This window comes from Emydura macquarii, unplaced genomic scaffold (assembly GCF_026122565.2).
Source record: "Emydura macquarii macquarii isolate MOO-44397 ecotype Brisbane River unplaced genomic scaffold, CSIRO-AGI_Emac_v2 contig_3122, whole genome shotgun sequence".
In the NCBI taxonomy this organism is placed as follows: domain Eukaryota; kingdom Metazoa; phylum Chordata; order Testudines; family Chelidae; genus Emydura; species Emydura macquarii.
Genome location: NW_027133259.1, coordinates 2,426,627 through 2,442,898, shown reverse-complemented (window position 1 = coordinate 2,442,898; position 16,272 = coordinate 2,426,627). Strand labels below are relative to the sequence as shown.

Genomic DNA, 16,272 nt, shown 5'->3' with positions numbered 1-16,272 from the left:
ATCCCAGTGCCCCATTTCAATCATTAGACATTCATTTGTTTGCTTCCTGGTTTAATCTGTTCCCTGGCTTTATCACAGCCCCATCACCAACCAACATTTCCAGCACGGCCGTGCCCTGGCCTTCATAAAATGCCAATATGGAGAGGAAGAAAGAACAGCAAGAGAAATACAAGCAGGCAACCATTGTTTTAGGTCACAAAACACTCCCTGCCCCTATCTTCTTCTCCCATACTTTTCCCAAAACTTTTCCTGCTTTTAATTCCCCATTACAGGTTCATTCCATTTCGGCTCGCCCTTGGAACCCTAAGCGACTTGTGGAATGTTCCAGAGAAAGTCGGGAATTGAACCTGGGTTCACGGAGTCCAATGCTAGATCGCTAATCACCAGACCATCTTTCCTCTGTAGTACTTCCATCTCTATTTATCTAGGCTCCCTCACTGTAACGTCTGAGCACTGCCCACGAGTTGTTATAAATAACAGACACTTCCTCTCTCCCAGTAGGGAAACATAGACTGATCATCTGTAGTAGGGTTTGGTTTTGGTTTGTTGGTTTATGCCTGTGTGTGAATGGATGGTAGAGCTTATTCTTAGATCCGAGTCGCAAGAATAATAATGATGAGTCTTGTAAACGTCTGATAGGCACACCATCTGAGAACTGCTCTAGGAAGCCGTTGGTCACTAAAGGTTCATCGCTTACCTGGATGGGCAAGTTAGTCTTGTCACTGGACTCAGCTTCAGCAGAGACACGCAAAGTGACTTTGAGCTGAGTGAGCTTTTTCTGCATTTGAGTCAAGAAGAATATCGAGTGGCTTCTCCCCCTCTGGAATTATTGTCCCTGGCTCAGGACCTGTGGCAAACAGAGTATCCTACAGGGATGAGATGAGCTAACCCCAGCCCCACAGTGCCAGTCATGTAGGTCAGCTCAGGCTATTCACTGGCAATAAGATTCTGGATAGTGAAGGAATTATTGACCACAGAGCTTGCATTGATCAGCAGGAGTGGAGCAATGGATGCTGCCTATCTGTCCACCTGTCATGTTTGTAAGGCACTTTTTGCTATGGTACATAAGCACTATGCAAAAACTAATGGAAGCACTGTGTGCGCCATAAATGTCGTTATTCTCACAGTCCCTAGAAATGCCTAGCCAGGCCAATAAATGGATACATCTATTTTATGGTGGTAGAGATTTAACACAGCTTTAAGAAGAAGTAAAAGCAAAATAAACAATTAAAAAAAAATCAGATAATGGAGGGTGGGAGGGTGTGATACCATGTTACTTATCACCAAGGATTGTGTAATGAACAAATAACAAGACCGTCACGTCCAGCTAACTGAAGAGTCTGTCTAACCTCCTTAGTCAATTCTTCCTTGGCACAATTAAAAGCGCTTAGTATTTTTTCCAGTGCATCTCCCTGTCTAATGTTGTTTGGGCTAAAAAAAAAAAAAAAAAAAAAAAAAAAAAAAATTGGCAGCATATAATGAAGCATATGTTGTGAAATAAAGGTGTGACTCATAAAACTGCATATCTGCCCTTTAGTCTGGGCCAGCTTTGATTTATTTATTTTTTTCCACCCTGGTTTTGCAGCAGAACTTGTAGCCACAACTATATGACTAGCTAAGAAATGGCAGTGCATCATCCAGGGTGTGGCTTCACTGTTATGTCGCAAATACAAATGGCAAGATTACAAGGAGAATCTGAGCAGGACCCAGAGGGAAAACAATGAAAAACCCTACAGCAACAAAAACCCACCTATATGTCCATCAGCAGAGAATTGGTTACACAATTGCTGGCTTACCTGTTGCGAGATGGGGGGGGAATGAAGGGGAAAAAAAAGTCATTTCAAGGGATACTCTATAATGCCTTGTCTACACACCAAAGTTGTATCACTTTAATTTTTCCAGTATAGTTAAAGCTGTATAGCCCTCCAGTGTGGACGCAGTTTTTACTGCTATAAAAGTGCTTTATGCCAGTATAGCTGTTCCCATACGGGAAAGGGAATAAGGTCTATTGATATAAGACATTTTTACATCAGTACAAGTGAATCCACACCAGGCATCATCCCACTATAAGTATTCTGATGAAAAAAATAGGCACACCCTCAACCAACATCGACGTTCTGATAGAAAATCTGTATGTAGACCAAGATTAACTTAGAAATACGTGGGCAGTTGTGATTCTTGAGAGCAGCCTGGTGATGAAGTGTGGCCAGTGTATCACAGCAGAAGCTGCCATTGCAAGCAAACTTCTTAGCATGAAGGTCAACTGTTCTGACCGTGGCGTAGGAAATTTAAGACTAAATAGCTCACCGAAAGGGTGGCAACAGGAAACACCCAGGAACAAACTGCCGAGGAACAGACATTTGTGTTTTCATTTAAACAGGAAAGGGAGATGGAAACCAAAACAAATCAAAATGTACCTAAAATAAAGGTTAATGTAGTCTAGGCCGCTAAAGGCCATAACACCTGCCCTAAGAGTGGGTGGGTATGTTTGGGAGAAAGGAAGGGAGGATTGGAAAATGGAAGAATTATATAGATAAGTTTAGTGGAATGAAAATAAACAAGAGATATCTGTTAAGAGGTCGGGGGACTAAGTCAAACAAGATATTCAGATGGATTACTAATGTTTTAATGTTTATTTTTAATGTTTCTGGGGACTGTATCTATCAGAACAACAGATTTCACTGAAATGAGCTCTGTTTTTCTCTCACACCCTCTACCCCACCCCCACTTTCCCCCCATTTCAGAGCCTGATCATTGAAATCAGTGGTAAAATTCCCATTGTCTTCATGAAGTGCAGGACCTGATCCTTCATGTGTTACTCTTAAGGGAATGGGATGAGGAATTGGGCTGATGCGTATTAATGGCTTTATGGAGTTGGCAACTGATTATCTGTGTAGTCGTGTAATTACTGGGGTCACACTGTACCCCAGACCCCTAGGGTGCCAGTAGCATGCCTTGGGTGCCACGTCTCAGAGGAAAGTAGTGTAGGCGCTTCAGCAGCTAGGCCTCGTAGCCCTGCGGGGTTCGGATAATCACTCAGACACGTGGCTGAGGGAAGGTTCCTGTCTGGGGCAGTCCAAGCGAGAGTCGGCACGTGGGGGATAGTGCCCTCTCCAGACCAGTCGCTATTCAAGCGAATGACTTTGGGGCCCCCTTTGCACTGGTTCCCTGCAGAGCCACCCCTGCTGCCTCATAACTCCCACACAGACTTGCACCCAGCTGTGATGCCTGGCACTCACAGCCTGCTCCACACGCAGCTCTGCATATAGTCGCTGGGACTTCTCTGCAGCTCCCGTCCCCAAATAGAGCCTGGCCACTTTCTGGGTCAGTGACTTTCCTCTTACCAGGCCAGGGGATGGGGAAGCGCTATGGGGAGTAGGGAGCTTCTGGGAATCCTAGTCCCTGCTGAGCCAGGAGGAAGAGAATGCACAGTGGGCCAGGGGCTGGTGGGAGCTGTAGTTCCCTGTTTTGCAGATCCATCCAAGTACTCACACAGTAAAATGTCTATGAAGCATCAAGGTGGGTGTTTCCTTAGACACCACAGTTATCCAGTCTGGCAGCCTCACCTTCTGCAAGGGAGGAGTAGTGATTAAGTCTCAAATTCCAAATCAGTCCATGTTCATTCTCAAAAACCTCCTGATAATGGGATCAAGTTAATCAAAGCCCTTTTAGAGTATAAGGCCAGAAGGGACCAGCGCGATCATCTAGTCTGACCTCTTGCACATTGCAGGCCACAAAACCTCATCCACCTACTCCTATAACAGACCCCTAACCTCTGGCTGAGTTACTGAAGTCCTCAAATCCCAATGTAAAGACTTCAAGTTACAGAGAATCCACCATTTACACTGCTTTAAACCTGCAAGTGACCCGTGTCCCAGGCTGCAGAGGAAGGCAAAAAAAACCCCAAGGACTCTGCCAGTCTGACTTGGGTAAAATTCCTTTCTGAGCCGAAATATGATGATCAGTTGGACCCTGAACATGTGGGCAAGACCCAGCAGCCAGACACCTGGGAAAGAATACTTTGTAGTAACTCAGAGCCCTCCCCATCTCTGGCCATTGGAGATATTGGCTACTAGCAATCACAGATGGGCCACATGCCATATAGGCAATCTCATCATACCATCCCCTCCATAAACTTATTAAGCTCAGTCTTAAAACAAGTTAGGTTTTTTACCCCATGTTCCCTTTGGAAGATGGTTCCAGAACTTCGCTTCTTTGCTAATTAGAAACCTTCATCTAGTTTCAAGCCTAAACTTGTTAATGGCGAGTCTATATCCATTTGTTCTTGTGTCAGTATTGGTGTTGAACTTAAATAACTCCTCTCCCTCCCTGATCTTATCCCTGTGATGTATTTATAGAGAGCAATCATATCTCCCTTCAGCCTTCTTTTGGTTAGGCTAAACAAGCCAAGCTCTTTGAGTCTCCTCTTTTAAGATTGGATCTCCATTCCTCTGATCATCCTACTAGCCCTTCTCTGTTCCAGTTTGAATTCATCTTTCTTAAACACAGGAGACGAGAACTGTGCCCAGTATCCCAGATGAGGTCTCACCAGTGCTTTGTAGGATGGCAACAGCACTTCTCTCTTCTGGAAATACCTCACCTGATGCATTGTAGGGTTGTGTTAAATGTTTTCATGGCCACATCACTTTGGTGGCTCAGCAAGTTTGCAGGGGAGAGTGGTAGATACCCTGGAAGGTAGGGATGGGATACAGAATGTCCTAGACAAACTGGAGGATTGGGCCAAAAGAAATCTGATGAGGTTCAACAAGGACAAGTGCAGAGTCCTGCACTTAGCACGGAAGAATCCCATGCACAGCTACAGACTGGGGACCAACAAGCTAGGCAGCAGTTCTGCAGAAAAGGACCTGTGGGTTACAGTGGATAAGAAGCTGGATATGAGTCAGCACCAGTTAGCCCTGGTTGTCAAGAAGGCTAATAGAATATTGGGCTGCGTTAGGAGGGGCATTGCCAGCAGATCCAGGGAAGTGATTATTCCCCTCTATTTGGCATTGGTGAGGCTGCATTTGGAGTATTGTGTCCAGTTTTGGGCCCCCCACTACAAAAAGGATGTGGACAAGTTGGAGAGAGTCCAGCGGAGGGCAACAAAAATGATTAGGGGGCTGGAGCACAAGACTTATGAGGGGAGACTGAGGGAACTGGTCTTGTTTAGTCTGCAGAAGAGAAGAATGAGGGGGGATTTGATAGCAGCCTTTAACTACCTGAGAGGGGGTTCTAGGAAAGATGGAGCTAGGCTGTTCTCAATGGTAGTAGATGACAGAACAAGGAGCAACGGTCTCAAGTTGCAGTGGAGGAGGTCTAGGTTGGATATTAGCAAAACGTTTTTCACTAGGAGGGTGGTGAAGCACTGGAATGGGTTACCTAGGGAGCTGGTGGAATCTCCATCTTTAGAGGATTTTAAGCTGTGGCTTGACAAAGCCCTGGTTGGGATGATATAGCTGAGGTTAGTCCTGCTTTGAGCAGGGGGTTGGACTAGATACCTCCTGAGGTCCCTTCCAACTCTAATATTCTATGATTCTATAATCATCCTGTGATCAACCAATATACTCAGTTCTTTCTCCTCCTTTGTTGCTTCCAACTGATAAGTTCCCAATTTATAGTGAAAATTCTTGTTGAAAATCCTTGCACTTTCCATTATTAAATTTCATCCCATTTCCATTATTCTGGTTTTCAAGATCCTCTGGATCTTCTTGTATGATATTGTATATATATATGTACGGAGGTCCTCCTCCATATTGGGAAGACCGATCCCTGAAGAACTCCACTAGTAGCCTCCCTCCAGCCTGAAAGTTTTCCTTTCAGTATGACCCAATATAGTCTCCCTTTTAACCAGTTCCTTATTCACTTTTCAATTGTCATACTAATCTCCATCTTCTCCAATTTAACTATAATTTCCCATGTGGAACTGTATCAAATGCCTTACTGAAATCTAGGCAGATTAGATCTACTGCGTTTCCTTTGTATGAGAAAATTGGTTATCTTCTCAAAGAAAGATATCAGCTTGGTCTAGCATGATCTACCTTTTGTAAAACTCTTTTTTATTAAAACAGAAGCAGCCATTTATCAACCAGTAATACCACCAAACCCATAAATAAGTGTGTGTGTATATTTCAGGAAACAGACAAAACTCATTCTGAAAGTACCATCCTGCAAGGTTCTGAGCACTCTGACCCCAGTCAGGCAAAACATTTAATCATATGCATAACTTGAAGTCATTGCATCTATTCATATGCTTTGGCATGCTTGACTGCTTTACTGGTTGGGACTCTGAGCAGGACCAAGTCCTAAAAAAATAAGCCACTGGTGGCCTCTCTTGAGTGGTGATCCAGTTCATAGTAGACAGGTAGCCGTATCACAAAAGTCCTTGCCATAATTCACACTTGTTGGCAGTCTCATCAAAGAGAACAAGATTTAAATGGCCATGGTATTTCATCCCAGAGGTGGTTCTTCTAGTTCACGGTTGAGACTAATTGGATATGTAAGCAGGGGAAAGTTACAGGGAGGTTGCTTGCACTGTATCTGTTTTATGGATAAAGGACTTTAGTCTTCAGGACTGCCAATCTTTGGGCAGCACTAAGAGCACACAATTCTTTTTTAACTCTTAAAATAATCATCAGGTTTCAAACTATCCAATAAGCAAAATTGTGTTTGAATAATTTGATGTAGTTGTAGGCATAGAAGAGCTGGTAGAAGTGCACGTAAATCCAAATATAGGCTTTGCTGTACCTTATCAAACCATTGAACTGTTTAGCACAAAAAACAGTATGTGACTTAGAGCTTTTCTACTTGAGAAAATTGTAGCAAATCAACTAAATCATTAGAAATTGACTTAAGTTAAATCAATATGTGTACCGCTGAAGCAAAAACAGAAGTGTCCGTACATGGCTGTTTTACCGATTGAACTAAATTGGTTTTTAGTTAGATACAAATTTTCTCATATAGACAAGGACTTAGGTGACCAGTTGCCTTTCCACAAATACTGAAACACAGTTAAAATGAAGAATTTCAACAGCACCCCTAGACTGATAGATGTTTGCATAAAGTCTTCTAGTGGTAGCAAATAAATATGTAAAAATCAGTCTGGTAATTCAGAAGCAAAGAAAAGAGGGTTAGAGTCTTCAAATCAGGTGGTGCAACTACTAGTTGGCCCATTTCTAATTATTAAACGGGCGATCAAAGACAATCCAGCTGATCTATAAACAAAGCACATTGTGAAGTTCTGGAATAGGGTCTTTTAAAAGCCTATCTTCTATCCTTCATCCCAGTGTGGTGTTCTGCACTCTGGTGTTAACAATCTGGATATTTTCACAAAGACTCTGCAATTCAGCTCATCTATTTTGATCAATTTCACTGAGATTGTAGAAGTCTGGATTGCTATACACAGAAGGAAAAAGGAACTTTCAGAAGGTGAAAACTTTTTTTTTTTTAATTTTAATACAAACCAACATCCAATTAGCAGCACATTTGCATGTTTGTGGGTTCACAATTCAGCGCAGTGTTCCAGCAGCACATCTTCCCCTTATGCTCCTCATCTGGAAGCAGTGCAAGTCAGAGAGTTGTTCACATATTTGATTTCTGCCATCCAAGCCTCCAGAAATAATATTTAAAAAAAGACACACCCTTGAGGGGGGCATTTTTGTTCTTAAATTGAGTGAACTTTTTGAAGATTATGTGGCTACTTCAATTCACTTTTTTCCCTGTTTGTTTATTGCATAGTTTGCTTTTGTGTGTGTGTGACGGAGAGACAGACAGACAGACAAATAGACAGACCAAAAAAACTAAGCTCACTCATAATAGTTAGGAATCTGTCTAGCTTGTGGTACATTTGACAGCAAGTCCAGTCTAACACATTGTTGCCATTCTTAGGGTCCCCATTTTCGCACTGCAGAAATCCTTTGCAGATAATTTCAGAGGGGTAGCCATGTTAGTCTGTATACAGCAAAAACAACGCGAGTCCTGTAGCACTAAATGTGTTGGTCTTTAAAGTGCTACAGAACTCTCATTGTTTTTGCAGATAATCAATTTGAACTCACTGGGCTAAAATGAAGTATTTAAAAAGGCACTGGATTTCACAAAGACAGACTTATAAGCAACCCCAGATGACAAACAGTCAGACACAGAATGCAAACACTGTGTTCAAGGTTAAGAACTCTGACTTGCTGAGTCCCAGTGGCTAACATGACCTGATTCCCCTTTGCTCCCTGCTATGACTCACTGGAGCTGGTTTCAAGACTTTTTTTTTTTTAACCCTACCACATGCCACTATAGAATCCCAGTTCCTTATCAGGGGGCGTGCTCACACATATATAAATCTCAGCAACCCAACAATTCACCCTAAAGCCCTAATAACAGCAACATCATCTTTCAAACTACATTTCCAGGCTCCTTTCTAAAGGGCAGTTAAGGGTATTTAAAAGCATTACAGTTTGTAGATTGTCTCTGGAGCTCTGTTGTAATGTGGAGGAGCAGAAGTTTTGTTGCCATTTGCCAGTGGACAGCTGCCAAACTCACCTGTCTCCAAGGAGCCTACGAGGAACATATCACGTCTCTGAAAATTTTGTGGCTAGGCCTGCTGGCTTCTCACTTTACTCAGCTGAGAAATGTGTTCCAAAATTTAACCCTTTGCCCTTGCATTTGCCTGGATATGTTATTCCAAACTGACAACTTGTCCTATTTGCACCAAGGCTGAGGGAAAGTGGCAGTTGTTAGATTTAGCAGGGTTAGCTACATTATGCCTGAGTGTCTAGGGAAAATTAGGGCCTGATTCTGAAAGTTTTACTCATATGGCAGCCTTGACTCCTGAGAGTAATCCCACATTCCTCAAACAGGCCCTTAGTCGCTATAAGTTGCATTTTGCATCCGTTAATCAATGTTGGCTAACCTACATTTTTATCAATTTTAAAAATGTTCTAGGGCTCGATTCAGTGAAGTATTGGAACATGCATCTTGCTTTAAATGGATGGTTCCATTGACTTCAGTGGGATTATGCCCAGGCTTAGTTCGGCATATGCTTATGTATGTAGCTGAATTGAGGCCATAAGCAGGAGTCTGATCTTGTGCTTAAAGCACAGGATTGAGACTCAGGAGAGATCTGCCAGAGAATTCCTCTTTGAGTTTGGGCAAATCACTTAATCTCTCTGTGCCTGAGTTCTCCAACTGTAAAATGGGCATTAAAATACTGTGTGTACCTAACATGCTCAGGAATGTCGTGAGGTTTAATTTATTCATGACTCAGAAGATTTTTCAGACCCTTGTATAAAAGACACTATGGAAGTGCAAAATGTTGTCTCTGTTGGTAAAATGCCATGCAATTCTTTGTATGTGTGTGTTTTTTGTTTGTTTTTATTAACAAATACTTTGGTGCTTTTTTCTGCTGAAGAAAAATACATAAATCCTGTAACAAAACTAGGATCAGTTACATGCTTTCACTGAGTTTGCACAATATTGAGAAGCACAATATTTCTGAATGATTATAAAACATGTTGGTATAACGAATTTAAGATCCAAGCATATACTTTACAGCCAAATTGACAAGATCTCACTAAAGGAGGCCCTAAACTGTCTTTTATCCATCTGGTCATATTCCCTGCTTAAAGCTTTTACATTCCATCTTCTTGGTTTGGAGTAGCTCTGGTTTAATTTCTGCTCCGTACAATATTCCTGTTTAAGAAAGATTCTGTTGAGTCACTACTGGCGTCAGCCAAACAGGCTTTTCAAGAACTGGGGAGCAAGAAAATCAAGGCTATGGTTTTTAAATTAATTCCATGCTGCTTAACCCTTATGCCACTGGTGTTTTCCAGACTTCCAGCCAAATACCTGCTTAACAGAACATGCAGATTGTCTGTCTCCGCACATTATTCTCTTTCTGAGTGTGCCACATTCTGCACTGCACCTGGGGTTGTGATTTACAGTTCATGTAGGCATGCCCACATTACCTGTACTCTGGCTAACTCACTAAAAAGAGAAGGCATGGGCTGCAAAGTGAGTACTTACCCAGGGGGCTCAGGCAGGCTTCTGCAGCCTGCACTGAATCCCACACCATCCTCACTTCTATTTTTAGGAACTAGCTAGAGTACTGCTAGCGCAGGTATGTCTACACAAGCTGCTATTCTCACCCCGGATATGGATACATTCACTGCTGTGACTCATAATACTTCAGTAAGGAGCTGTTCAATAAGTGACTTAACTCAATAGTCACTATTCTGTCATCTGCTTACCTCTGACCCCAAGTCCCTCCACTTGGTAGACAGCTGTGATTTAGATGGGAGTGAAGGACAGAGAAGAGCAGGAAAAGGGGGCGGCGAGGAGAGGAAAGGCAGGATTCTTTTACCCCAGTCATAAGAAGTGTTCAGAGCATCCTACAGCATGGGCCAAATTCACCCCCATGTCGCTCCATTGATGTAGCACTCCAAAGGGTTAAGAAATGAGAACTCATCTGTTTCTACCATTGGCCAAATTAGAGAGAGACCTGAGGTAACAGGATCAACCCCTTTCAGGCTGATTTCTGAGTTACTAGACAAGGAAATGGCCAGAGTGCCACAGGTGGTGTAGGGGGCATGTTGGGCTAGGAGGAGGTTGGCCACAAGCCGTGCTCAGACACAGGGGAAAATCTGCCCCATTTTATTCACTGTTCTCAATAATTCCCAGATAAAAATCTGAGATAAGATGGAGTTAAGGTTTTATTGGCTTCCAGTAAAGGCCTGTCAGCCAACCACAAAGGAATTGGGTGGATTTGCTTTGAGAGATTTTAATAAAAACTAGAGACAGTACCACCAAATACCACTCCCTCCTTTTTTTTTATAACAGACTCAGGGCTAAGAGGTGTGTCCCTGAGTAACCTCTAAGAAACAAGGTATCTAAACCTGCTGACCACTGAAACCTGAATCTCCGAGAACTCACCTCCACTCAAAACCAATTCCAATCCCAGACTGTCTTTAGCAGTTCAGAACCCAAAGAAAAAGATTCATGCCATACCTGCATCCTTTGTTGTTGTGACAATGTTATATAGCAAGCTATAAATGGTCTATGACTATGACAACTGTTGGAGTTAATTTCACAGATGTTGTAAATCATTTAATTTAAACCAACATTTCTAAAATGTAATAGCTGTTAAAAAATAAAAGTTTGAAAGCCAAGCCATGTGGAGGTAAGGTTCCATGATCACCTTAACTCAGACCTTCTGACCTACTGCTGGCTCCAACCCACTTTATGGGGATAGGGTCTATTATAAATATTACAGTAACTTTAGAAGCTTTTGTAATATTTGATTACGCAAGAAGATGTGGTGCATTCTACACATATGTCTCAGTGTGATTTGCTAATTTTGGTACACTTAGTTTACTCATCAATTTCTTCAGAGTGGCTGGGGCAAAGGGGCACATCAGGCCTGTTTCTGAAGAAAGCTGCCTTCAGATCCATGTAGGGATGTGAGGAGGAATAGCGTTTTAGATACAAGTGGGTCCCTACTTGGTGTACAGAGTGTTGATTAAACAGTAAGGTTTTTCTAGGTAGCAATGGAATGGAGGGGTGGACTGTGCTCTTTCTGTACCATATCCAGGAAATAAATTAATAACAAATCGTCCTGAGGCCCTGTGATTTTTGTTTTTCCCTTTTGAACCCGACTGTGGTAGAAATGATGCTATTGTAGTGGGAGATACCATTCTGTCCTTGCCCTCCAGTGGAGAGATGTGTGGAAATGAAGTTCTGCTCCTACCTAATTGCCCTTCCAGGGATTTAGCATGGTGAAGGAATGCGGATTCTGCTGCTAAAAGAGAGGCTCAATTGCACCCATTCTGTCACCCCCAGGGCTGGACAGGAGGCAGCACTAGGGCCTAGGGACTGGCAAAAGCACTGCCAGTTTTTCCTGGTTGCACTATTGAGGGAATCACTGAACTAAAGAGCAGGGGTTTCGGCAGGGATTCTGTGTGTGTGTGTGTTTCTCTCTTGGGAGGGGCGGATCTCCACCACTGCCTTTCCCACCAAGTGGCAGGTTGCATGTTTATAAAGATACCGGCAGCCATGACGACGTAACTTAGATAGGCATTCTGGTGACCAGTGGATGAGTATAATGAGAGCGGGTGGGAGTAGGAGAGTGAATAATGTGTTGCTGTTGATTTCTGAAGAAATCTCAGCCCAATGGACTTTCAAACCTGGCAGCTATTGTAAATTTCCTAAGCTATCTTTAAAAAAAAGACTAGAAACTTTTGAAAAATGGAAGCTTAGTTTTAAAGGTTCAACCATTGTTAGACCCCGGGGGGATGGCTCGGGGTTTTCAAAGGTTCAGAGTGTCACACCAGATAACTCCAAAGTGAACCATCCAACATTCGTTAAAACACTAGTTCTCCTTGGGTTTGCCCACCCTACAAAGCTGTACTGTGTTGGAGTCCTGTTGTGAACAAGTGACATGATACTGACCAGAACTTTCCAGTCACAGCAGCCCAGAACAATTCATGGTCAGCTTCATGTCAGGGGCTCTGTGGGTTTAATCATGATCAGCTCACAAGATGCTGAAGGTAGCACCATTTTGTAGTGTGGATCAATCCCTCGGGAACAACAGAACAATATTACTTTGGGGTTTCTAGACCAAGGCCAAGAGTTTTCAAAGGGATCAGTGATTTTGTAGTGCTTCAGTTTTCTTTAGCATCCTGCTCAACACACCTTGAAGAGCCTGATTTTGACAGAAAGTGTTTCATGTCCTCCCCTCTGAAAACTGGGACCCATCAAGAAGCCTCCAGTTGGGCACTCAAAACCACCACTCACTTTTGAAAATCTTGGCCCAAATCATGTTTTAAATGACATTTCATAAACATAAAAAGACTTTTCCAAAAGAAAAATAACCCTCTCATTTTTCAAACTTGCATTTCCAAGGCACCTTGTTGGATAGAACCCAACTCTCAACAAAACAAAATTAAAACGTTCTTCTCTGTCTAGAGAACATGCAGGAGAAATTTCAGCTGGAAAGCCAGTAATTTAATGAAGTGAGAGGAGAGATCAAAATCAAGCTTCTAATAGAAAGTCAGCCCTTTTACCATAGCTCCATAATGAACCAGCTAACTAGAGTTCCAATATTCTTTATAGGCCAGCCTTCGAATGATGTACGTAAATGTAGCTAAATCTTCAATCATTATATACACGTCACAGAGTTGTCTATCATAAATGAAGGAAGGGGACCATTCAATGTCCGAAGATACTACAATATGGAGTAATGGCCTAAATCTGCTGCAGGCAGAAGTGTAAAATAGATTGGGGGGAGGTGGGAAGGGAGGAATTAAGATCCTTTGATCAGTGAAATAGATTGTCAAAGCAGATCTTCAAAGGAAGCACCCTCACAACAGGTTAGATAAGACATTTCTGGGAATGCTGTAGTGATCATCCCTGCGAAATGCAGAGGGTCAGAAGGGATGACTCAGCCAGCCTTTGCTGGGCTTGCTTTCTAGGACCACTAATCTACTATACTTCTGCTATTCCTGCGGCTTTCTCAGTGACTTTATCGTAGCGTATGGCTTGATCTTCCCGTTAGCCTAAGCACAGAACTGTACACAACACAGTGGTTTGGGGAGCTGTAGAAGCCTCTTGTTTTTGTATTTGCTTTGCTTGGGTTTGCGAAGGTGCTGGTGCCCATTTGATGGCTGTACAAAATATTTCTATTTCCAGAGATGTCAAGCACTCCCATTCTCTTTTAAGATACGTGTAGATAAGCACAAGAGTGAACAGGCAAGATGTGTGACCATACACCTTTTGATTTCCAAACAGGTCACACAGATGGACCAAAAGCTTGATGACATCCTGAGCAATCTCCAAACTCAGTTTGGCACTCAGCCACAAGCGCAGACATCAACCCCAGTCACCCCAACTGGTAGACGGTTTCGGTCATCCTTGGATTCCCCTCCCATGAACCGGAAAATGTGAAAGCAGCAGGATGCCAGCATGTCACTTCTCGTTCCTTCAAGTATAATTATTTTTATTATTGCTGTCTGGAACTTCTGAATCCGTCACTGGTTGAAGTTACATATTCTGCTGCAGTCTGTTCAATTAAAAAAGAAAAAAAGAAAAGCTCATCATGCCCCGATATGTGCAAGCCCACAAACGTTTTCACCCACATCTTAGCAATTATGGGAGAAACCACGTCAGCCTGTGGAATGCTGATAACACCACAGTATTTAGGCTGACTGGCCCATACACACACACACACTCAAAGCACACTGTTAAAGTCAAAATCCAAGAAACGGGTAGGACAACTCATTCATAGGTAGAAACGAAAGAGGACTGCCTTTTTGGCATTCACTCTTCTGTTCTCACTAGTTTAATGCAGGCAGCATAACCAAGCAGGGAAGGGGGGCCAGGATTTGATCATGAAACAAATGGAAATCAGTGAACAGGAAAATTAAACAACATGTTTGAAGTAAAGACTTCAACCAAGCAGCAAGGATCATGAAAAGGGCAGATTTATCTGCTAGTGTGAATGACAAAGTAAAGACAACAGGCTACTGATTAAAAATATGAACGTGTGCTGAGGCTGGTTGACATGCGAAAGACTGAAGCAAGACCTCAGCTAATTAAAGCAAAGCGCTTGCCAATGAGACGAGATGCATGTTGGAACAGACAGAAATGAGAGATAAAATCTGCTTAGGGTAACAGCGCAAGAACATTTTAATAGCTATCAGCTGCGCTGATGACTGTTATCCAGAATGTTCTCACTGGTTGACTTTCATTCAGTGACGATTATTGACTCCAGTTGCCTTATTTTTAATAAATGAAACCTGTGTAATAATTAGATGTGTAAAAAAATGCAAAGGCCTGTCTGAATGATTGAACTAACCCTATGCAGCAGCAGTGCTGCTGTTGTGATTTTGAATGAGAATATTTTGAAGGGAAGAAATGCACACACACGGTAGGTGAAAGCTAGTCTTTATTTAAATAAAGTGCTGTATATAAACCTGCTGCGTTTTCAGGTAATTTGATTGTAAATTGAGTATATATGCTGACTGAAGTATTGTTTCTGTGAGATGTTGATGATGTGTACAATTACTGGTGTAAGAAAATATATCTTCTCTTGCACATCAGACAAGCAACAATACTGCTAAATATGTAAATAAAAACCGTAAATAAAAAGGGATATTGTATTTACTGTCGCCTCTTTCATATTTGCCTTGATGTTTCGTGGTAAGTACAGTCAACCTAATTCAGAAGCCAAAGCCAAGCTGAGTCTTTGAACCATGTATCACCTGGCAGTGAAGAGCAGAGAAGCCTACTGGACTAAGAACTCCGGAGTCCTAATCCTCGCTGGGATTCGAAGAGCACCCTAGTGCCAGAGGGCAAAGGAGCTCCCCGGTATGTAGCAGTGACTGTGAGCTGACCTGATTGGCTCAGTGGAACCCACTCACTTGGGTCATAATCTGTATCTATTGGGTGTCTTGTAAGGTATCCTATGCAAACTGTACACACGCTGGTCATTAATATTATTGCGTGGTGTATGTACAGGTGGTAGATGAAAAATTATAAACAAGTGCTGGAAATACGTTCTTACAGCGTGTTTGACAGGCAACCAAAGGAATGTGGTTCCACCTGCTCGAAGGAGAGAGGATAAAGTTATGTTTATATGCAAGGCAGACGAAGCCGTCAGGCAAACAAGCGTGGGGGATGGTCACTTAACGTGCTCGACGGTGGATGGAAGCTGCAGCTCAGGAAATCTTCCTGCCTCCTGAAAGAAAGTCATTGAAGTCTGGAAGATATAAGCAGCGCAAGAGAGCACCATTTTGGCATCCTTCACAGAAAGAGTCGAAGGGAATGCCTGGACTGCAATAAAAAACCCGTGGCTGGCCCGTGTCAACTGACTTAGGTTCATGGCAAGTGGTTCTGTGGGGCTATAAAATGGCACTGTGAATGCTAAGGCTGGAGCCAGGCTCTGGGACCCCCACTTCTCAAGGGCTCCTGGGGCCTGGGCTCCAGCCCGATCTCGAACATCTACACTCCAATTTTATAGCCCTGCAGAACTGAGCCCCATGAGCCGGAGTCAGCTGGTCTGTGCCAGCCAAGGATGTTTGATGGCACTGGAGGTGTCCCCAAAGAAACACAGCGTTGTGCGCTCTGTGTTAGATTCTAACTGCTGGAAAAACAACTGTGGTGAGAAAATGGCTTAGAACAAAAGACTCCAGTGCGTTAAGTTAGATTTCAGTCTTCAAAGCCGTTTTTCTTATTGTTTGACTTCTGTTTGTTTGTCACCAATTCTATACCCATTCCCTCGACTTGGTATCA

At 42.8% G+C, this 16,272-nt stretch overlaps 1 protein-coding gene across 1 annotated transcript in view; it reads left to right on the top strand.

The window, feature by feature from the left end:
* The window catches only part of LOC137141939 (potassium voltage-gated channel subfamily KQT member 1-like), a 552,592-nt gene extending 537,469 nt beyond the window's left edge, over nt 1-15,123 (top strand). The window contains exon 17 of the mRNA XM_067531059.1: nt 13,771-15,123. Coding sequence (XP_067387160.1) covers nt 13,771-13,926 — 156 coding nt within the window. The 3' untranslated portion in view covers nt 13,927-15,123. The remainder of the gene's footprint in view (nt 1-13,770) is intronic.
* Nucleotides 15,124-16,272: the final 1,149 nt, after the last annotated feature.